Source organism: Monodelphis domestica, chromosome 5 (assembly GCF_027887165.1).
Source record: "Monodelphis domestica isolate mMonDom1 chromosome 5, mMonDom1.pri, whole genome shotgun sequence".
Taxonomy (NCBI): domain Eukaryota; kingdom Metazoa; phylum Chordata; class Mammalia; order Didelphimorphia; family Didelphidae; genus Monodelphis; species Monodelphis domestica.
Window position 1 is genome coordinate 39,077,605 of NC_077231.1, and position 22,096 is coordinate 39,099,700.

Genomic DNA, 22,096 nt, shown 5'->3' on the forward strand with positions numbered 1-22,096 from the left:
TTTCCCCAGGAAGTTCCTTGAGGGCAAGGATTTTCATTTCTGTCATTGTTTATTAGGAAGCCTGCTGGCATTTACTAAGTGCTTGTGGAAATGAAAAGTGATAGTCCTGCCCTTAGGGAGCTTTTAAACTAATGGGGTGAATCAATGCATATGCTGTGTAATATTGTTTCTCTTTTAAAATGTTTATTACAGTGTACTTTCAATCTCCTGTTGTTCCATTTGTAATAATAATAATAGATGATGGTAATATTGGCATATGACAACTGGACCTGTGATTTCATCCATTTGGATATACCCTCTAATGATATGGGTTTGCACTTTATCAATTCCTATCCATTCTGTGTGACTTGTCTAAGCCCCTAAGTTTTCCACTGAGAAGTTCAAGCCAGCATACTAAGGGCCTTCCTCATTTTCTTTTGAAATTGTGAGGATGCCAGTTGAGCACTCCGGCTATCTACCTGTCATCTCATACCTTCCTGACACATGTCTTCCTTATAATCTTTTGCATCTGTTCTTTGATGTTATTTTGCAGCCTTTTTGCATTTACCATTTACTTTCTATTGCTTTCTATCTGATATTTATGGTCAGTTCTTCAGAAGTTTGTGTTCCATGTTTCAACACCCTATAGTAACATCAGTAGAATGTTGGTATATCATAAAGATTTGCTTTTGTTTCTGGAATAAGTTTGAGATCATTAAAGGAGTTTTGCAGTTTCCTCAGCAATCCAGCCCTTTCTTCTCCTCTTGTTTAACTATGTGCCCAACTTATCCATCAGTCCCAGCCATATATATTAACAGACACATGCTCTGTGGATTTGTCCACACATGCATGTCATAATCTAGGCAATAGATGTTCTTCATTCATTTGATTTTTCCTATGTAGATAAGTGAGCCAAACTCTTGAGTAGTTACGGATCTCTTCCAGATGTGTTCTAAGGCTTGATGCAGCCAGTGCAGTGTTTTATACAAACAGAAGCACCCAGAAGTCCTCAGCATCCTTAGGAAATCCTTTTTCAACTTGAACTCTGCGCTGGATCTCTACCAGTGAGGAACACCTTTGGTAAACACATCTCCCTGTTTTATGCCTTACCTACATTTATAATCAGAATGATTGAACAGGGTTTTTTCTGTCATCTCTTTCAAGGAATCTTGAATAATTTTGATTTGTGGATAGATTCCTTATTGGAAGAGATGCTGTAAGGCAGCATTTTGCTCTACCAAATCAAATGCTTTTTCATAAATAATAAATGATAAATACAGTTAGATATTGTATTCTCTACATCTCCTTAAGCCAATGTGAAATAGTAAAGATCCATTCTTCAAGTATATGAAGTTCTGCTTCTTGCCTATTAAAATCCTCAGTGAGGATGCCCTTGATTGATGTGAGATGAGTTCAGTGGGAAAGTAAACATAAACTTGATAGTTTTTTATGTTTCTTGACTTAAAAAAGTTTACTTAGATGCATTTTTCAAGCTTTCTTTAAACTGACATAATACTCTATTAATACTTAATGACTTCAATTTAAAGGTGGGATCTGATGAGGAATATATTGGGAATACGTAACTACATAGAAGGCTCATGCCTACATATTAAGAATATTTAATTTTAGAAAAGAATCAGAGGGGGATAAATGTGGCACACACTGAGTAGCATCACAAAAAATGAAATTGATTGTATTTTAATAGACAGAAATTAAATCATTGAAATGAGAATCATTCCTGAATCAGCTATCTATGCCTAATCAGAACACTTGTTAAAGGTTTAGTACAAAGTTAAAAGGAAATGAGAAAAAAAAAGATGAAAATGATAAGTCTTTTAGAAATCTTGACAAGGAATATGAGTGATCCTTGCTAAACAGTTAAAACAATTCCCTTCTGATTAATTTAAATTATTCTTGAAAAATACTTGATGAATAAAGGACATCAAAATCTATTTTAACAATTTTGTGTGGAAATTTAGATTAGGTTAACCAGTTACCATAATAAGGGAAAACAAAAATTCCTAAAAACTCTAATGAGCCTATATATATATATATGTTTTTAAACCCTTGCCTTTGGTTTTAGAATCAAATACTGTGTATTGGGTCTAAGGCAGAAGAATGGTAAGGGCTAGGCAATGGGGGTTAAGTGATTTGCCCAGGATCACACAGCTAGGAAGTGTCTGAGGCCAGGCTTGAATCCAGGATTTCCCTTCTCTGGGCCTTGCTCTCAATTCACTGAGCCACCTAGATGACCTTTAATTAACATATATTTGACTTGTTTCAAGTGGAGAAAGATGACATCAAAGGAAGCACCAGTTTATAATATAATTTAAACAATTTTTTGGAGATAATTATTCAAGATTATGAACAGAGACCAACACTAAGGGTATAATCAGTTTTGAGAAAGCTTGGTGAGGGACCCGGTTAAGCATAGTTGTTCAAGATTGTTTAAGGTTGAAAATGGTAGGGTAACAACAAAGAAAAGAAAAATGGAAAAGATTTGCAAACTTTGGAGGGAGTAATTTAAAATAGGGTTCACTATCAAGAACCATGAAGTCATATGGATACTAATATCAGAGTCCTAGATGTGCTAAAGAGAACAAAGATAGGAAATGTAACTGTTACACCAAGAGTGCACAGAGAAAATCAATGTTGGATGCTTCATAGTTGTGGGAATGTTGAGAAATTGATTCACAAGAAATTGGGGGGGGGGTGAAGATATAAAAGGCATGGAAAATTTTTTGTTTGTTTTTTAATTAAAACCCTTGCTTTCCCTCTTAGAATCAGTACTGTGTATTAGTTCCAACGTAGATGAGCAGTAAGGGCTAGGCAATGGGGGTTAAGTGACTTGCCACACTGTTAAAGGGTCTGAGGCCAGATTTGAACCTAGGATCTCCCTTCCCTAGATCTGGTTATCAAACTACTGAGCCACCCAGCTGCCCCTGGAAAAAATGTTTACTAATATTAGAACTTAATAGTGTTGGGGAAAAGGTGGTAGGAAACATCAACTGCTGGCCTAGATGGCCTGCTTTCCCATGTGTATGTAAAATTTTGTGAAAATAAGAGTACATTGCAAGTATCTATGGTAAGAGTACTAAGGAACAGGTAGGCTTTTGCAGGTGATAGAATCTAAGTTTTTTGAACTATTTTCTTTTTGCTTTTGTATCCCCAGCACTTAAAATAGTGCCTGACATATAGTAGGTGTTTAATAAATGTTTATTGATTGATCTCAATAGATCATATCTTTACCATAATATATTTGATTGAAAGATGTAGAGAATGCAAGATCCCACTGTTTTTTGCTGCTTATTTTAAAGAAGATTTGATTTGATGGAGAACAGTGTGGTCTGAAAAGTTCTCTTCAGTTATCTCCCACTTAAAATTATTTGATTCCTCAGAAGATATACACAGAATCCAAGATGAAGAGGATTCCCTAAGGATGGTGTGGTCTTCCAGATGTTCCTCTTTGTGGATGACAGCATGTTGGTTGCATCAAACCTTAGAACATTATAGAGCTTCCTGAAAAAAGATCCATAACTGCTTAAGAAGAATTTGTTTTAGTGGTATTCTTTAGGAAAATGAAGTAGATGAAAAATATCTGTTGTCTAGATTATGAAATAACAAAGTCAGAATTAAACTAGAGGAGAATGGACTGGTTTGACTTTAGAAAATTGCATAGCTCTTTTAATCACCAAAACTTTTCCCTGAAACAAAGATCCATCTTTTTAATGATACTTGACCAATATAGAATGAATTACAGAACATTTTAGGTACTAGAGTATACTCTGAAAACAAAGTCAAGGTCCACAGTGGTTTGCAACATGTGGCAAATAAGGAACTAAAAAAAAATAAATAAAAGATGCCAAGAGAAATATATCATCCAAAAAAAGTGCTGTTCATGTGGTAAGGGCTGTAATATTGAAAAACTAGTATTTCCAAACAAATTTCTAAATATTACATTTAGCATATTACATTTGGTATAATATTAATTTTTCAATATTACAGGGCAAAAGATAGCCAACTCATGTACAGCTTAAATGCTGATATCCTTTCAGTGAGTGGAGAAAGTGAGAAAGTTTCTCACCATATTGGATGAACCCTCTTCTTTATGAAAAAGAATTGCACAAATGTAGGACAGGATGGGCAGGTATGGATGGGTTTGATCCTCATTGTTGGAATGAACATCCAGGTTTATAAAATTAGAAATTGATTTGAGTAACATGATCCATAGAGAAGAAAGTGCTCATAACCACAGTTTAAACTCAAAGGATTACTAAGCAAGGTTCAGGAGATTTTCACTCCCAAGTTTGGAGGTATACATAGTCATGCAAAGCTCATGGGTACTTTTAGACCTAATTGACAATTTGAACAGAAAAGAATATTGTAAGCAGATAGCTAATGCTAGATGCCCCAAAGTCTTTGAGGAACTTTAGGATGAAATTAAAGGATTGTTTCCTTTTTTTCCCCTTCTCTGTGTTTCTATAACATTTATATACTTTTAAAATCCTTTCTCTCTTAAATAGTTTGTTACGGGTTTTTACTTGTGCAAACTGGACTCTATTGTATTGCTAAAATAAAAGCAACAGAAGGAAGGTGAGAGTTTTATATTAGGGAAATTTTACAGAAGATAAAAAGAGAAGCTCTAAGAACTTGTAAGTGCAAGAAATTCAATTATGTGTTGCCTGGGTTTATTCCTTTTTGTGAGAGATAGAAGTAGTGAAAAATTGTTAAAGAAAGAGAGTGATGGTACCCTGAAAAAGATTGATAGAATAACCATGTTTTCATTCATTAAGCATTTTTTAAGCAACCATTATGTGCCTGGTACTGTGCTAGATACTTAGGATACAATGTGAAAATGAAGCAGTCTCTACTCTAAAGAATTTGTATCAATGCAGTGGAAATACTTAACCAGATTGTCAGAGTTAAAAAGGAACCTCAGAGATCAGCTAAGGAAAAGGAGTCAGGAAACGTAGGCTCTAGCTATTAAGTAGCTATGTGGACTTGCAAAAGCTCCTTTTTTGTGTCTGGATTTCCTAATTTCTATAATAAGGATTTGTATTAGATGATCTCTAAGGGCCTTTTTGGTTCTGGAGAGGCGATACAGCTAGACAGCATCTTTCATCTTCATTTTCATTTGAGACTTTACTTACCTCTCTTCTAACTTCACTGTTAACACCTCCAACTGACTTCAAAGTTTCAGAGACATGAAAAGTAGCTCTTTTTCATAACAGATGTGAGAAATCTTGATTGGTATTTCATTTTGAATGACATTGTTCATATAATTTTTCCATTAAGTTTTTTTAAAAACTGAATTTGGGAATTGTAAAACTGTTTGTTAGATATGAAGAGGCTGAAAAAGACTGTACACAAGCAATACTGTTAGATGGTTCGTATTTGAAGGCATTTGCCAGAAGAGGTACTGCAAGAACAGCTCTGGGAAAATTAAATGAAGCCAAAGAAGGTAAGATTTTTATATTTACTAGTATTCAGTCATCTTGATGAAACCTAAGGTTTTAGGAGCAAGAATTTATCTTCTTCATTGTTCAGGGGTAGAAAATAGTTTAAACTGTTTAAATCATTCTTACCTTTATTTAGTAAATATTGATAATTGAATGGCTACTTTGTGTAAGGCACTGTGGAACATACAAGAACAACAGAATAATGCCCTTTCACTAATGGATTTTTCAGATAGCATTCTACTATGAAGAGATCAGGAAAATTAGTTCACACTGGCAAAGGTCATAGAGCTAATGAATAATAGAGCAGAGGATTGAGACTAGGTTGAATTAGAAAATTGTCTGAATAATACTATTTTAAAATTGGTCAACAAATATTAAGCACCTACTTACTATGTGTGCTAGGTCCTGTACTACAATTATACATGCAATCTCTACTGTCAAAGGAACTTACAGAAAGTATATATATAAGAATGGCTCAGAGATTAGGCCTGGAGACAGGAGGTACTCAGTTCAAATGTGGTCTCAGACACTTCCTAGCTATGTGTCCCTGGGCAAGTCATTTAACCCAGTTGCATAGCCCTTACTGCTCTTTTGCCTCGGAACCAATACATAGTATATTATAGTGTACTTAGAAGATAATATGAATATACATACATATGTGTTTGTATAAATAATATAGTATGTATATATACAGTACAAATTTGAGGTTAATTCTAATGTATGTAAAATATAGTGTGATTTAAAAGAGAGAGCACTAACAGTTGGGAGAATCAATGAAATCTTTATTCAGGGCATCCTCCAGGAAGAGAGAGACTTCGTGGTGTAGATTAAGGAAGGAGGTACACCTGGCATGTAGGATGGCCAGTGCAAAAGCACCATGATGGGAGATGATCCTGCATGAGGAACAGGGAGAATACTGGTTTGAGACTGGATCGCAGCAGAAGTTCAACTAGGATCAACAAAGTGTTCCTTAAATGAAACTCCTTGAGGACAAGACTTGCATTTTTATTCTCGTAGCCTAGTATCTAGCACAGGAGGCATTTAATAAATGCTTGTTGTTTAAGTAATTGATTAAAGATCATCAGTAGAATTGCTATCATAACTAAAAATATGTATTTCAAGTATTAGTAATTTATATAAAATGACAAAATTCTTCTCATTATCTCTGCTATCTTGTATCAGTATTAATCTTAAGCTGGTACCTTTATTTTAATTATTACCAGTAACCAACTTGAGTTTGAATAAATCAATTCTATTGGAGCTTTTGTATTTGTATTTGTAAAACTCGTTGATCTTATTAAGATGTCAGGTTAGATTTCTTAGTGCTAATGTATTGGTTTGCTGTAATAGATTTGTTTTCTGCTTGAAAAATATATAGATCCATGAAGCTATGATATTAGTTATGTACATCTCTACACTTATAGCTATAACAAAAGAGAAAATGTAGAAAAGTACATTAAGAAATTAGAAAAATATGACATTAAAATAACTTTTCTGCTAGACTTGTGAAGAAAATACTTTGACAAATTAAAAATATGAGCTCTCATTATTGCTTTGTAAAGTTTCTGTTTTTAGATATAGGATTTGCAATAGTACTTTTTCCTTAACTTTGTGCTCTTTGGTCAACATTTATGTAGAACTAGGGGAAGAAAGTATGAATTTATGGTTGAAAAATCAGGATTTTTTTTGAGAACTCCCAATATAATACCTTTTATGAATGAATATTGGAAACTCCTTCTAACTTAGAGCCTGAGATGGTTGCCTGGAGGCACTGAAAGATTGTGACTTATTCATGGTCACATGGATTGTATGTGGCAGAAAAAAGTCTTGAAACCAGGTCTTCTCTCTCCAAAGCCAGCTTTCTATTAATTGGGCCACAGTTACTCTTGAGGGGGACTTTTGCTTTGGGAGATAAATGAATTCAATTCAATAAAACAAACATTCATTAAGTCCTTTCTGTGATCACAGGCAGTATGCTAATCTCTGGACATAGAAATACAGAAATGAAATAGCCCTTGCCTTCAGGGAACTTAAATTCTATTGGAGTAAACAACATAAACACAGATAAGTCAATATAAAATACATACTAAATAATTCCTTTGGGAAAGAACACTTAAAACTAAGAATTCATCATCATTTCTTGTGCTCTTATCTAAAATCACAATTTTAAAGAATTAGAAGAAACCTTTCAGATAATCTATTTTGACTACCTTAACTTAGAGATGAGAAAACAGAGGTACTCAATAGCCAGTTAGTAACAAGCTAAAACTGAACCATTTCTACCATGTTGTCTCTCTTTGAACTATTCAAGAATCTTGCTAATTGACAAATATATTTTTCCCTACCTCTAAGGGCTTACCTCTTTATCCAGTGAAAATAGCTATGTAGGAAAGCTGTTAAGTGAAGGTTGATGACTAACTTGGTCTTGAGCTTTGTTAGTCCTAGAAATCTGGAAATTTAATGCTTGCCTCATCCAAGGACAGACAAAAACTAGCTCACATTATTCAAACTTGTAGAACTACTTTATTCCAGAAAATCAATTTATGGTGAGAAATAGAACTGCTAGATATTCATATAGATTAGTAAATTAGCAAATAAAAATTAGGTCTTTTCCATTTAGTAATGTCTGCTTGGAAAATGGAATTGTCTCAATGCTTGGGTATGCAGTATTTGAAATCAAAATATAAAATGTTTCTAATTCTGTTCAAGAAATATTAAGTATTTACTATCTTGGGCACACACTCTCTTAAATATTTGCCAGCAAGCCATTTAACCTATAAGCTCCAGTTTCCTCATCTGTTAAATTGGGGATAAAACCTATAGTATCTAATTGATAGATGTTACTATAAGGATTAAATAAATAAGCATGTGGAGTACTTTACAAAGCTTAACATGCTATAAGGGTTAGTTACTGTTAGCTCCTCTTTTTTGATGGATTTAGATAGAAATACTTAGAGGAAAATTTGCTATCTACTATAAAATGAGTAAGAGTATCGGGATGTAAGCTCACCTATAAACTCACTGATGAAAGCATTTTTGGGATAACTCCACTGGCAGGGAGAATGGGGGTCACATCTATAGCTCATGCTGTTTCATCATGATTTTACTTCTTTTGCTAGATTTCTAAATTTGAAAAGTTTTCATTTCATCCAGTTTGGAAATTTTGAATATTCACTATGGTGATATATATTGAAAATATTGTTTTTAATTTCATCTATAATACCACTCTAGTTGTTAAATTCCCAAGGATAATTTAAGGTTCGTGTTTTAATATAGGAATTTCTCATCAATTATTAATAACAGTCTTGCTTTTAAGCTTATTGATGAAGTTAAGACATAAACAAATCTAGGACAAGTTGCTATCCTGAAATTATTATTATCATTATTATCTCATTCAATGCAATTCAGAAAGAAAATAACTCTGGGACAACCCTACTTTCCTATTATTCTTTATAATAATAATCTTCTATAGATTGTTGCACAGGTGGGCAAAATAACTCCTTTTTGTAGTTGAATAAAAACATTAGGATATAAGCTTATCCTTTGTAGGTCCACTAAAAGTATGATTATTATTCTTGGTAGCAGACAGGACAAAAGAGAAGATACTCGCCTTTATTCCATTAATATGTGACTTTGATCTTAGGTTACTATACTTTTTAAATTTTATTTTTTTAAACATTTTTCCATGTTTACATGATTCATTTTCTTTCCCTCCCCTCTTCCCTCCTCCTCCCAAAGCCAACAAGCAATTTCACTGAGTTGTACAAATGTTATCACTTGATACTTATTTCCATATTACTCGTTTTTGCTATAGAGCAATCTTTTAAAGCTAAAACCCCAAATCAAATACCCATATATGCAAGTGATAAGTGACAAGTCATATATTTTTCTTTTGTGTTCCTTTTTCTCAGTGGATAGCATTCTTTCTCATATGTCCTTCAGGAGAGTCCTGGATTATTGCACTGCCTCTGGTAGTAAAGTCCATTACATTGGATAGTTCCACGATGCTTCACTTTCAGTGTACAGTGTTCTCCTGGTTCTGCTCATTTCACTCTGCATCAATTCATTGAGGTTCTTCCAGTTCATATAGAATTCTTCCAGATCGTCATTCCTTATGTCACAATAGTATTCCATCACCATCATATACCACAACTTATTCAGCCATTCCCCAATCAAGGGACACCCCGTCATTTTCCAATTTTTTGCCACCACAAAGAGCATGGCTATGAATACTTTTTACAAATATTTTTCATTATTATCTCCTTGGGGGCACAAACCCATTAGTGGCATTGCTGGATCAAAGGATATGTAATCTTTTAAAGCCCTTTGGGCCTAATTCCAAATTGCCCTCTAGAATGGTTGGACTAATTCACAACTCCACCAGTAATGCATTTGTATCCCAATTTTGCCGCATCCCTGCCAAAATTTATTATTTCCCTTTACTGTCATATTGGCCAATCTGCTAGGTGTGAGATGGTACCTAAGAATTGTGTGTGTGTGGTTTTGTTAGAAAGATTAAAAAAAAATTTTTATTTAGAATATTTTTTTCATGGTTACATGAAAAGAGTTGTTTTGATTTGCATTTCTCTATTTAGGATGGATTTAGAACACTTTTTCATGGGATTATTGATAGTTTTGATTTCTTCATCTGAAAACTGCCTATTCATGTCCCTTGACCATTTGTTATTTGGGGGAATGGCTTGATTTCTTGTATAGAATTAGTTCCTTATAAATTTAAGAAATTAGACCTTTGTCAGAGGTTTTTGTTATAAACATTTTTTCCTAGTTCCTTCCCTTCTAATTTTGGTTGCATTGGTTTTGTTTGTACAAAACCTTTTTAATTTAATATAATAAAAATTATTCATTTTAACATTTTGTAATGTTCTTTATCTCTTGCTTGGTCTTAAATTCCTTTCCCATACATCTGACAGGTATACTATCCTATGTTCACCTAACTTGTTTATAATATCCCTCTTTATATTTAAGTCATTTACCCATTTTAAATTTATCTTGGTGTAGGGTATGAGATGTTGATATAAGTCTAATTTTTCCCACACTGTTTTCTAATTTTCCTAGCAGTTTTTGTCAAATAGCGGGCTCTTGTCCCAAAGGCTGGGATATTTGGGTTTATCTTATACTATCTTGCTGCTGTCATTTACCCCAAGTCTATTCCATTGATCCAAGGGTACTGTTTTGAGGATCACTGCTTTATACAGTTTGAGATCTGGTACTGCTAGGCCCCCATCCTTCACATTTCTTTTTTCATTAGGTCCCTGAATATTCTTGATTTTTGTGTTCTTCCAGTTGAACTTTGTAATAATTTTTTCTAATTCTATAAAAAAGTTTTTTGGTAGTTTGATAAGTATAGCACTGAATAAATAAATTAATTTAGGTAGAATTGTCATTTTTATTATTTTATCAGGTTACTATACTTTGAAAGTTTTTTGTTCCATGTGCCTTGGATAGTACAAGTATTTGGAATAGTGACAACCATTAAAAAATATTCTCAAGTTTTTATGGATTGGTGTTATGATCAGACATTTTTGGTAACAGTTCATTCTGTGATTATGGTCTTATTTTAAGCTCTATACTTATAGTGTAGGGATTTGTGGTCTATCAGTCTATGAAAAATAGCAAGTTTAGGATGTTAAATTTTTCCTTCTTCAGATTTTAGTAACTGCTAGATTTCATTTCTTGTTTCATTTAGTCTGTTAGGGATAAAGTTAATTTTAATTGTTGCCCTATAGCAACACATTTATGTTTATGACTTGGAGCTAATCATATTGTTGACAAAAAGTAGTATGAAACCATTGCCTGTAGGTGATATCTGTTCACAATTTTGTCCACCCTTCACCCTTTCCAGACAGAGGGAGGGAAGGGTACTGGGGCAGGGAATGCTGAAGACGTAAGAGATTTAGTTTTTATTGTGATTAATAACTACAACATAATGCAAGTGTCCATTTCTTTAGTCCCAATAGTAGTTGTAGTTTATTTGCTTTAGTGCACTGAAGCATTTCCAGTAATTCTATTTTTTTATTTCTTCTGAGGTATTTTGCCTTTTTATACCAAAGCATTAAAGGAGCACCACTTGCTTCAACTGTTCTTGGTGTTAAGCTGATCATAATGATGGTTTTGAGTAGGGCCAGACTGTAATCAAAAGCATGCCCATTTATTTCATCACTGGCTGGTATGTTAACTTAATAATTGTTATCAACAACCAGAGCCTAATTATCCATTGTTTCAAGGTTCCTGCCAGGCCTTCATTACTACCATAATGGTTTCAGAGCATTCAGAGTTCCCTCTGCACATCACCTTGACTATGATTCCCCCAGTTTGCTGTTGTTATTGGCCCTATTTGTGAAGTTAAATTGAAAGATAAATGGGGCATGGCCACTGCCCTCAATAAATGAGTAGTGTAAAATAGTGATAGAATGTGGTGGAAACAAACAGACCAAAAAAGACATTAATTTCAACTGGGAGATTTAAGGAACGTGTCATGAAGGAGGCCAGCATCAAGCTGAGCTTTGAAGGATAGGTAACATTTTGAAAAGAAGGGGGAATAAAATTCCAAATGCCTGGAAAATTGGTATAGAGACTGCCAAGAATTCAGTGAAAAGAACCACAGAGTTCTAGGGTTTAAAAAAATCCAGCAGTCAATGAGGATTTGACCATAGATACCAGCATCAGCCATGGGTAGAATCCCTTGACTGGTTATGAAATGTAGAACTTTGGGTAACAAATGGATGAAGCAAGAAGAGCCAGAAAAGGTAGGTTCCTGTGGTGAAAATTTATTAGCAGAAACAACAAAAAGTAAAACAAAGTCTCTAAGCGAAAAAGAAATAGGTTTATTGCTTTAAAAAAATTATTTATTTATTTTGAATGTTTTTTCATGGTTACATGATTCATGATTTTTTCCACCCCTCTTTTCTCCCCATTCCCAGAGCTGACATGTATCATTGTTCAAATCCTATTTGCATATTATTCATATTTGCAAAAGAATGTTCTTTTAAGGCCCAAACTCCAAACATATCCCCATTGAACCACATGATTGATTATATGCTTTTCTTCTGCATTTCTTTCTCATAGTTCCTCTGGATTGTCCTGGGTCACTGTTTTGCTTTTAGTAGAAAAGTCTATTACATTCATTGTGCCATGGTGTATCAGTCTCTGTGTACAATATTCTTCTGGTTCTGCTCCTATCGCTCTGCATCAATTCCTGGAGGTCTTTCCAGTTCACATGGAATCCCTCCAGTTCATTATTCCTTTGATCACAATAGTATTCCACCACCAATAGCTACCATAATTTGTTCAGCCATTCCTCAATTGAAGGGCATCCCCTCTTTTGCCACCACAAAGAGTGCAGCTATGAATATTCTTGTACGTCTTTTTTCCTTATTATCTCTTTGGGGTACAAACCCAGCAGTGCTATGGCTGGATCAAAGGGCAGACAGTCTTTTAAAGCCCTTTGGGCATAGTTCCAAATTGTCCTCAGAATGCTTACATTAATTCACAACTCCACTAGCAATGCATTAGTGACCCAGTTTTGCCACATCCCTTCCAACAAGAAATAGGTTTATTGAAAGAGGGCCAGTCTCACAATAAAGCTGGACTCTGGTCAGCAACTGAAGACTCTGAGCCTTGTGAGTAGCCTCCTTATATGCCCAAAAACTTATACAAAAGATACAATAATTTTTCAGATATATTTGTAGTTACATAATAATGAATCAAGTAAAATAAAAACAAAACCTAGAGTAAAAGAGATGGAAAAATCAGATAACATGGGTGTGTGTTTGAACCACAACTTCACATAGTAGAGTATAGGGTAGAGAAGTGTCGGAAAACTTTATTCATGCTGTATGATTTTTCTTAAAAATGATCTTTTCAGAATTAAGTGATGACTGTTTTTAAGAATGTTTAATACTTACAATCAAATATTTATTCAGTTCCAACAGAAACTATTAATTGAATACTGATTCAGTTCCAAAAGGACTAAACTATTAAAAATGCTAATCCTCTAAAAGAATAAAAATACTTCATATAGAATCATATATAATTCAGATACAGAAAATACTCCAGATAGAATTATATCTTTATTATTATTATATGCTCATCAATAAAACAAGAAAATTTGTACTTTATCTCATAGTTACAATTAGGAAAGCACTCTATAAAGATGGACTATTATTTTAAACATCACAGAAACAAAAAATTATAGAGTCACAGAGAGCCTTAGAACCTTGCTCCCAATACGTGAGATAAAACTGTTACTCAAGACGGTGCAAGCACAGTTAGACCTCTCATTATTAGCCCAGTGCTATCCTTAAGGAATATGAATGTGAAATTCCCTACCCCTACCTCATTATTACAGCAGTATCAGCAGGTTTTCTAAAATTTATTTATTTTATTACATTAGATCAGTTTTTTTACAATTTTGTTTTACTGATGAGGAAACCAAGGTACATAGATAGGTTGCCATTTATCCAGGGTCATAAAGCTGGTAAGTGATGGTCCTGGGGGCTTGAATTAAAGTTCCTGGTTGTCAATTAAATGAGAAGCAGTTGGACAAACAAAATTACAGAGGAAGCATTAGCAATGATTATTAATCAGAGAAAACTGAAAAGCTATCTTAGATTTTCCTAAATGGATGAGAAAGTACACATCTGTATACTTCTTCCTGAACTCTTGAATGGAGAGCAGAGTTATGAAAAATCCCTAGAAATGCATATATTTTCTAAATATACCATGCTAGAAGCTAGTCAAAATTAAAGATTGATGAATATCATAATTTTTTAAAATTATTTCTTTTGATTATACACAATCTTCATTTTTTAATCTCTCCCCTGTGCTCCTCCCCAAAGCCTTAAAATGGGGGTGCGCAGTTCTACAAAGCTACATTAACTCAGTTTAACATTATATTTAGTATTAAGTAATCTTCTACTCTGGATCCAGTTTGAATAATTGGGAAAACAATTAAATTTTGTATAGAGCATTATGGATACAAATAAAAAATCAAAATTATGGGGGGAAAGAGAAGAAGTTAGGCTTTTCCATGAAATCTTCCCTATCACCCCCCAGCTAGTAGTGATTTCTCTCTCCCTTTAAACCCTCATAGGGTTTTATGGGTGCCTATGTGCCTTATAACTGCACTGACTTCATTTTTCTTTGTATTATGGTTATTTGTGTTCATGTCTTTACCTACTAGAGTACTAGGTAGGGATCATGACTCATTCATATTTTTGGCTCACATGGGACCTTGCAAATAGCAGAAGCTCAGTTACTACATTTTAAAGTTTTATTTATCAATTTTAAAAATAAATACAAGAAGACATAAAATTTTTCTTTTTTTTTCTTTCCTATTCTACAGTATGGCATAGTGGATAGAGAGCTAACCTTGGAGTCAAGGAGACATGAATTCAAGTCCTTTCTCTGGCATATACTGGCTATGTGAAACTGAGAAAGTCATTTTATCTTCTCAGTGCCCCCAAGTAACTCTTAAGAATTTTAAGTTGGAGAATTGTTGCCAGCATTGATAGAAGAAAGGTCTTCACTGAATATTTCCCTCATCTACAAAATCATGGCTCTGGAACAAAATTTTAAAAGCTACTTCTCCTAAAATACATTTTTTATAGAAGAGGTGATGATGAAGGAAATCTAGGAAACCAAACTGTAATATTAGCCCCCAGAAGGGTGGAGGAGAAAGGAGATTGACTTTCAAAAGAAAAGTCATTATCTACAAGGCTGGGACTAGAATCTAGGTTTTTTTCTCTCTTAGCTTTTTTTTGCTTGATTAAACCAACACAGAATTTTGTTTTATATTAGTGTCTTGATACTAGCATTTTTTTTTTAAACCCTTACCTTCCGTCTTAGACTCAATACTGTGTATTGGCTCCAAGGCAGAAGAGTGGTAAGGGCTAGGCAATGGGGGTCAAGTGACTTGCCCAGGGTCACACAGCTGGGAAGTGTCTGAGGCCAGATTTGAACCTACGACCTCCCATCTCTAGGCCTGGCTCTCAATCCACTGAGCTACCCATCTGCCCCCTATACTAGCATTTTTAATTCTAATTCATTGCTTCATGTTGTGGAAGTAGTCTGGGATTCTCATGGTTAATACCAAGAGTACAGATTTGAGAGATCCTTTCCAGTTCTATTCAAGGACTTTTTTTTTTTAACCCATACCTTCTGTCTTAGAATCAATACTGTGTATTGGCTCCAAGGCAGAAGAGTGGTAATGGGTAGGCAATGGGGGTTAAGTGACTTGCCCAGGGTCACACAGCTAGGAAGTGTCTGAGGCTAGAATTAAACCCAGGACCTCCCATCTCTGGGCCTGGCTCTCAATCCACTGAGCCACCCAGTTGCCCCCTAAGGACTTTGAACATAGATAGACCCTAGGCATCTATTGTCTGAGGCCTATCTTCCATATAGCTGCCAATTTAGTCTTCCTAAAACAAATCTGGTCATGCCACTCCCCTCCTAAAACTCTTTAATGTCACTCCATAGCTTTCCTTATTTTATATTATTTCCTTTCATTCTCTACCTCTTGCCAAGCTATATTGCTAGCTGTTTGTGAATTCAGCCTTTCATTTCCTACTTCTTCAATTGCACAAGCTGTCTCCAAAGCTGAGATATGCTTCCTTATCTTTGTTTCTTAAAATCCTTTAAGGCTCCACTCAGTGATCATTTGCTACTTGTTAGTGTTCTCTTCCTCTTTGCATGATCTTTTTCAGTTTACCAGAAGAATGTAATAAACTCCTCGAAGCCAGTCTCTTTTGAAATGTCTTTATATTCATAGCTACCAGTACCTAGGGCCTTGTACCTAGTAGGTTTTTAATAAATGTTTATTGTTCTCAGATTAATTATTTATATAGTCAAGGGAAGAAACTAAGACTGATCCTATTCACTTAGCAAATCCAGAAGAATAAAATGTACCTTCGGCTTCCCCCCCCCCCCCCCCTTTCTGTCTTGGTATCATTTCTAAGACAGAATAGTGGCAAGGGCTAGACAATTGGGATTAAGTGACTTGCCCAGGATCACACAGCTAGGAAGTGTTTGAGGCCAGGTTTGAATCCAGGTCTGGTGCCTAGAATGTACTCTTAATCCTCATTTAATTTACTACAAATGCTATTCTCCCCTGAATGTCTTGCTCAATTACTAACACATTTACGTGTAACATTGGTAGGAAGACATGGGATTAGTTTCTGAACATATAATCTCCTGGATTCTATTAATACTTTGCTTATTATATACCCCCCTTTATTTTAGACTTCACAACAGTTTTAAATCTTGAACCAGGAAATAAGCAAGCAGTAAGTGAACTTTCCAGGATTAAAAAAGTATGTATTCTTATAGTAGCATTTTAAAATTCTGATTTGTAAAAATATTGAATTTGTTACTTACAATATCATATAATCATCTTACATTCATTTTTAAGGAACTAATTGAAAAAGGACTATGGGCTGATGTGTTTGATAAATCAACCAAAAGGCAAAACTTGGTAAAACCAATTGATAAACCACTTCATCTTAGATCAAATGTAAGTTCAACCCTTTCTGGTAACTTGATTTTTCTCTTTTAATATTAGTATTATCTCAATAGTTGCTGGAAATTTACTTGTATTTATAATATCAAGAAATTTAATACAAATGTTTGGAAGGTAAACATTGAAAGCTCTACTTTGAGAGGTTGTAGTATATACTTGCTAGCATTATTGAGATGTAAATAAGAAAATAATATAGCTGTTTAAATTCCCCAAATTAAACAATGTTTTAGAATGTTTTGCATAGCAAACTTAAATTTCATTACTTTTTAAAAAATAAATTAATGATCATTTCCTCAATCTTTCCTCTAGTTTTCCTTCCTCCCTACATTTCTCTTCCCTTTCCTATTTTCCCCTTCTTTACCTTTCTCCAGGACATTACTTCTTTCCTAAAGTAAAGAGGAGACTGAGGGTAAAAGCAGAATAGTGAACTTCCTTTACAAGCACTGCTCTGTTCCTCTACAAGGAATTTGGGACCAGATGGCCAGGGCCTCAGAATGTATAAGCAGCCCCTGAACTGCACCCCCTATCAGTAGCATTACCACCATCCTAAGTATCTTCACCACTCAGTCCTTAGCATTTTAGAGACCCCATGATGAGAAACCTGTCCTGAGGGTTTGAGGAATGGAGTAAAGGCAGTGAACATCCTTTCACAGTTAATTTGAGGCGGCCCTTTCTCTCCACAGCCTCTACCTCAGGGCTCTGGAAAGAAGCAATATTAAACATCTCTAAGTTGATACCAATAATTGTGAAATACTTTTGTCTCAGCCAATGCTGTCTCAAGAGGTTGCTTGGTTGGAAGTTCAGTTGGGACCCATGGCCTCTAGTCCTTCTGTTCCCCCCTCCTCTGTGTCTGTCAGATAAGTTGTTGCTGTTGCAGGAGGTACTTCAAGGAGGAGGATGTGATGGAGATTGAGGTTCTTTCTAGTATTGTGGTAAAGCAGGCTTCTGCAGATTTAGCAGAGAACCCTGGACTTGGAACTAAGAAAGTCCCAAAGCATAGGGTGAACTGGTAACTAGAATTATCTCCACGACTTTTCAGAATATGCTCCATATGTTTGAGAATATCCTGGTTCTTTTACTAACTAGGGCCAATAAAGGGATCCACCAACTTTTTAGGATTAGTCTGAAGGAAGCGGGCCAAAAGAATGTCGTATCCCTTGAATTTGTCCAGATATTTTGTGGTATTGGTGGTAATCTTCAACCATTAGTGTGCAAGTTTGACTTTTCATTATTCAATTTAGAAACCATTGAAGACAGTCATCATTGAAGAAATTGGTAACTTGGTGCAAAATATTGATTTGCCAGCAACAAATACCATTTCCGTGTTAGAGACCAATTGTATTAATCCAACAAATGTTACGAAAGCATCAGCTATTATAAGCAAAAAGAATTCAAGCCAAGATGATGTTTTGCCTACAAGTGATACTCCAAGAGCAAAAGTATCAAAAATAGAAGAAATCCCAGATACTCCAGCCCTACAGTGAGTACAAATATGCACATTTAGTAATGTTCTTGGGGACATGATTGCCACGGAAAAACTTACTACTTTTAATTATGCTGAGCTTTACTACTGTTAAAAGCAAAAGCAACTGCCCAGTTTTGCTTTAGAGTAAAATCATTTGGTACTTTAAATTTCCACTAGTTTTTTATTTGAAATATATGAGATTTTGGATAAGGAAATAAAAAGAAAGGATATAAGACCTTTATCAGTGCTTGTTTACTGGAAAAAGTAATTTTTTACAGGCATACCCTGTCCTACATTGTTCATTGGTTCTGTGAAAACAAAGCATTAGGTGAAATAATATTATAGTTGTTGTTATGAGCAGTGGTTACTTATTATGTACATGAAAGTAAACATTATAATGACTGAAAATAGACATCAGAGAATTTGATGCCATTGAAGCCTAAACACTAGTTCAGATCATCATTATCAATCCATTTTGCTTCTCTAGTGACCAACTATATGATGTTAAAGAGGCTTAGAGTTATGGTGGGGTGTGGTTATAGGTCGTTAAAGATATTGTTGTGAGATAGCATTTGGGCAGCATTATGCAAGATGTCTAAATGTATAAAAAATATCTTGGGTATGCAGTATAGAATTTATAGTTCAGAAGGTATTTTTCAACTAATTTTTAAAATCTCTTAGTATAATGAATTTTTATATTAAAAAACCTTCAAAGGATGACAAATGGCTCCAGTTATTTTCATTAAGAATGTTTTTCATATTTGATTTTATATTTTTTAAAGTAACATTTCCCCTTAATGATGGAAAAGTATATGGTAATATTAATTTAATGTATTTAGACTAACTTTATTTTTTTATTTAGAATATTTTTCCATGGTTACATGATTCATGATCCCCCCTACTTACTTTTTCCTCTTCCCTTCTAAATCTGACAAGCAATTCCACTGGGTTTTACATGTATCATTGTTCAAAACCTATTTCTGTGTTACTCATATCTGCAGTAATGTGATCCCTCTGTGTACAGTGTTCTCCTGGTTCTGTTCCTTTCACTGCATCAATTTCTGGAGGTCTTAACAGTTCACATGGAATCCTTCCACTTTATTATTCCTTTTAGCACAATAGTATTCCACACCAACAGATACCACAATTTTTTCAGCCATTCCCCAATTGAAGGGACTCCCTTCATTTTCCAATTTTTTTGCTGCCATAAAGAACGTAGTTATAAATATTTTTGTACAACTTTTTTTCCTTATCATCTCTATACAAACCCAGCAGTGGTATGGCTGGGTTAAAGGGTAGGCACTCCTTTAAATAGGCTAATTTTATTTAAGCAAGTTTTTGTTTCAGCTTAATTTTCATAAACTTTTTAATTAAAATGATTGCCTCTTCAAAAAAATAAGCTAACAAGAAAGTACTTATTAAAGGGAAACATTTCTCCATTTTTAATTTGACTCCACCTTACTGATAAAACATTTAAAAAACTTTTGCCTTTTATTAAGTCTGGAATGAAGACCTTTTTAGTGTTTAATAATCAAAAGATAAACAATTACATCCTTCCTCCTCTCACCACCTTTTTTTTAGTTCTAGGGATGAAAAAAAATTACAACATGGGCAATTAGTAGACTCTGGAGAGAGTACATGGTCTAATTCAGTTTTTTTTTTTTAAGGATATTTTTCCTAGCCAAGAATGTTTTGATTAGGAAGCTTGATGTTGAACTGAAAGAGACCTAAAACAAGGGTTAACTCCTGTTTGTCACCCAGAGCTAAGTGACCATAAGCCAACCCTCTAACCTTCATGAGCTTCATTTTGCTCTTCTTTGAAATAAAAATAGCATCTATAGCACCCATTTCACAGGATTGTTTGACTGAAATAAGATAGTATATGTAAAATACTTTGCTGGGATTAAAATGTTAAGTAAACATGTTATTAAATATTTTTCAGATCTCATAATAGTATAAAAGTGGATTCATCAACTATACAGCAGTCTACTGTACATCAGTCTTTCAGTATGAAAAATTCCACTGAAATAGAAAAAATATCTGTTCCATTTATTACAACTGTTCTTCCACCAATACCTGCAAACTCATTTCAGCTTGAATCTGATTTCAGAAAGCTGAAAAATTCTCCAGATATGTTATATCAATATTTAAAGGTAAGTGATATGAATTAGTAGTTCTATTTAAAACAAAGCTGACTGCCATATAATTTTCATAACCAGCCTTAGCCTTGAGAACAAATGAGGAAATGCATTTACTTCCTTCCCTTGGAGAGGTGGTAGACTTTGGATGCAGAATGTTGCATTCTTTGTCAGACATGTGTTGGTTTGGTTTTGCTTAATTTTTTCTTTTGAAAAAATTCAGTTATATGTTAAGAAATGATGGTTATGTAAAAAATAAAATCTATCCATAAGTACTTTAAAATTTAAAAATAAACATCAAACTGTTACCCATCACCTGATATCATATGGACTTATATAAAAATGAATCCATACAGAAAATCAGCAAGCATTTAATAGGTGCCAGAAATGGGGGGATTTAGGGGAGGATGATAGGGCTTCAAGTTAATTTTGGTCTCTGCAATTTCTTTGTACATTCCACTGTATCTTTGAATATAGTGTGAATCCTCACCAGAAGTCATTCCTCATCTTTGAATTTGTTTTCTATTTTTATTAACTTTTACATATAATTTAGTAACTTTTGTAACTGTTTTTTTTCAAGCAAATTGAACCTTCTCTGTATCCTAAGCTGTTTCAAAAATCTTTAGAGCCAGATGTATTCAACCAGATTTTGAAAATTCTGCATGATTTTTACATCGAGTAAGTCGAGTTTCTTAATTATCTTACTATATTGCTAAGCTCTACCCTTTTACTATAATGTAGGCAATTCATTGCTATTTAATTCATTGAATGAATTAATGAAAATATCTTTCTAGTGAATCTTATGGTTGCAGAAACTTTAAAGAAATATTAAGTATTGAAATTGGAAAGCAAAATGGCACAGAGGATGGAGAAGAGAGCAAATAGAGTCTAATGTATAAGTAGGCTAATTTATCTTTTTGCATTACCCAAAGATAGATTTATTATAATCCCTTTCAATTTGTTTTACTGGAGTTGATTCATTACTTAGTTCCTAGAAAAATTTAAAAATCTCAGTTTTTCAGGTGTAAAAAGTCCCAGACCTCTGAGAAATTACAACAGTATTATGAAAATTTTACTCTAAAATAGATCGAATGAAAAATGAACTGCTAAAAGAAAAATCTAGCACTTTTAAGGTTAATTACAAATCTTAGAAAAAATTAGAAGTACACTACTTTTGTTTTCTCATTTCAGCAAAGAAAAACCATCACTTATTCTTGAAATTTTGCAAAGACTATCTGAACTAAAAAGATTTGATATGGCAGTAATGTTTATGTCTGAATCAGAAAAAAAGGGTAAGTAATATAAAAAATTCCATTATTGGAAATTCCTACATGTCTTTTAAATATAATTTTTTTTAAACCCTTACCTTCCGTCTTAGACTCAATACTGTGATTTGGTTCTAAGGCAGAAGAGTGGTAAGGGCTAGACAATGGAGGTTAAGTGACTTGCCCAGGGTCACACAGCTGGGAAGTGTCTGAGGCCAGATTTAAACCTACGACCTCCCATCTCTAGTCTTGGC

General features: G+C 34.1%; 1 protein-coding gene across 3 annotated transcripts in view; it reads left to right on the forward strand.

Moving 5' to 3' along the window:
• The window catches only part of RPAP3 (RNA polymerase II associated protein 3), a 57,050-nt gene that overhangs the window by 25,906 nt on the left and 9,048 nt on the right, over positions 1-22,096 (forward strand). For all 3 annotated transcript variants that reach the window (XM_056798387.1, XM_056798389.1, XM_056798388.1), the window contains exons 10-16: positions 5,319-5,440; positions 16,698-16,768; positions 16,867-16,968; positions 18,216-18,454; positions 20,382-20,592; positions 21,158-21,255; positions 21,769-21,869. In XM_056798387.1, coding sequence (XP_056654365.1) covers positions 5,319-5,440; positions 16,698-16,768; positions 16,867-16,968; positions 18,216-18,454; positions 20,382-20,592; positions 21,158-21,255; positions 21,769-21,869 — 944 coding nt within the window. The remainder of the gene's footprint in view (positions 1-5,318; positions 5,441-16,697; positions 16,769-16,866; positions 16,969-18,215; positions 18,455-20,381; positions 20,593-21,157; positions 21,256-21,768; positions 21,870-22,096) is intronic.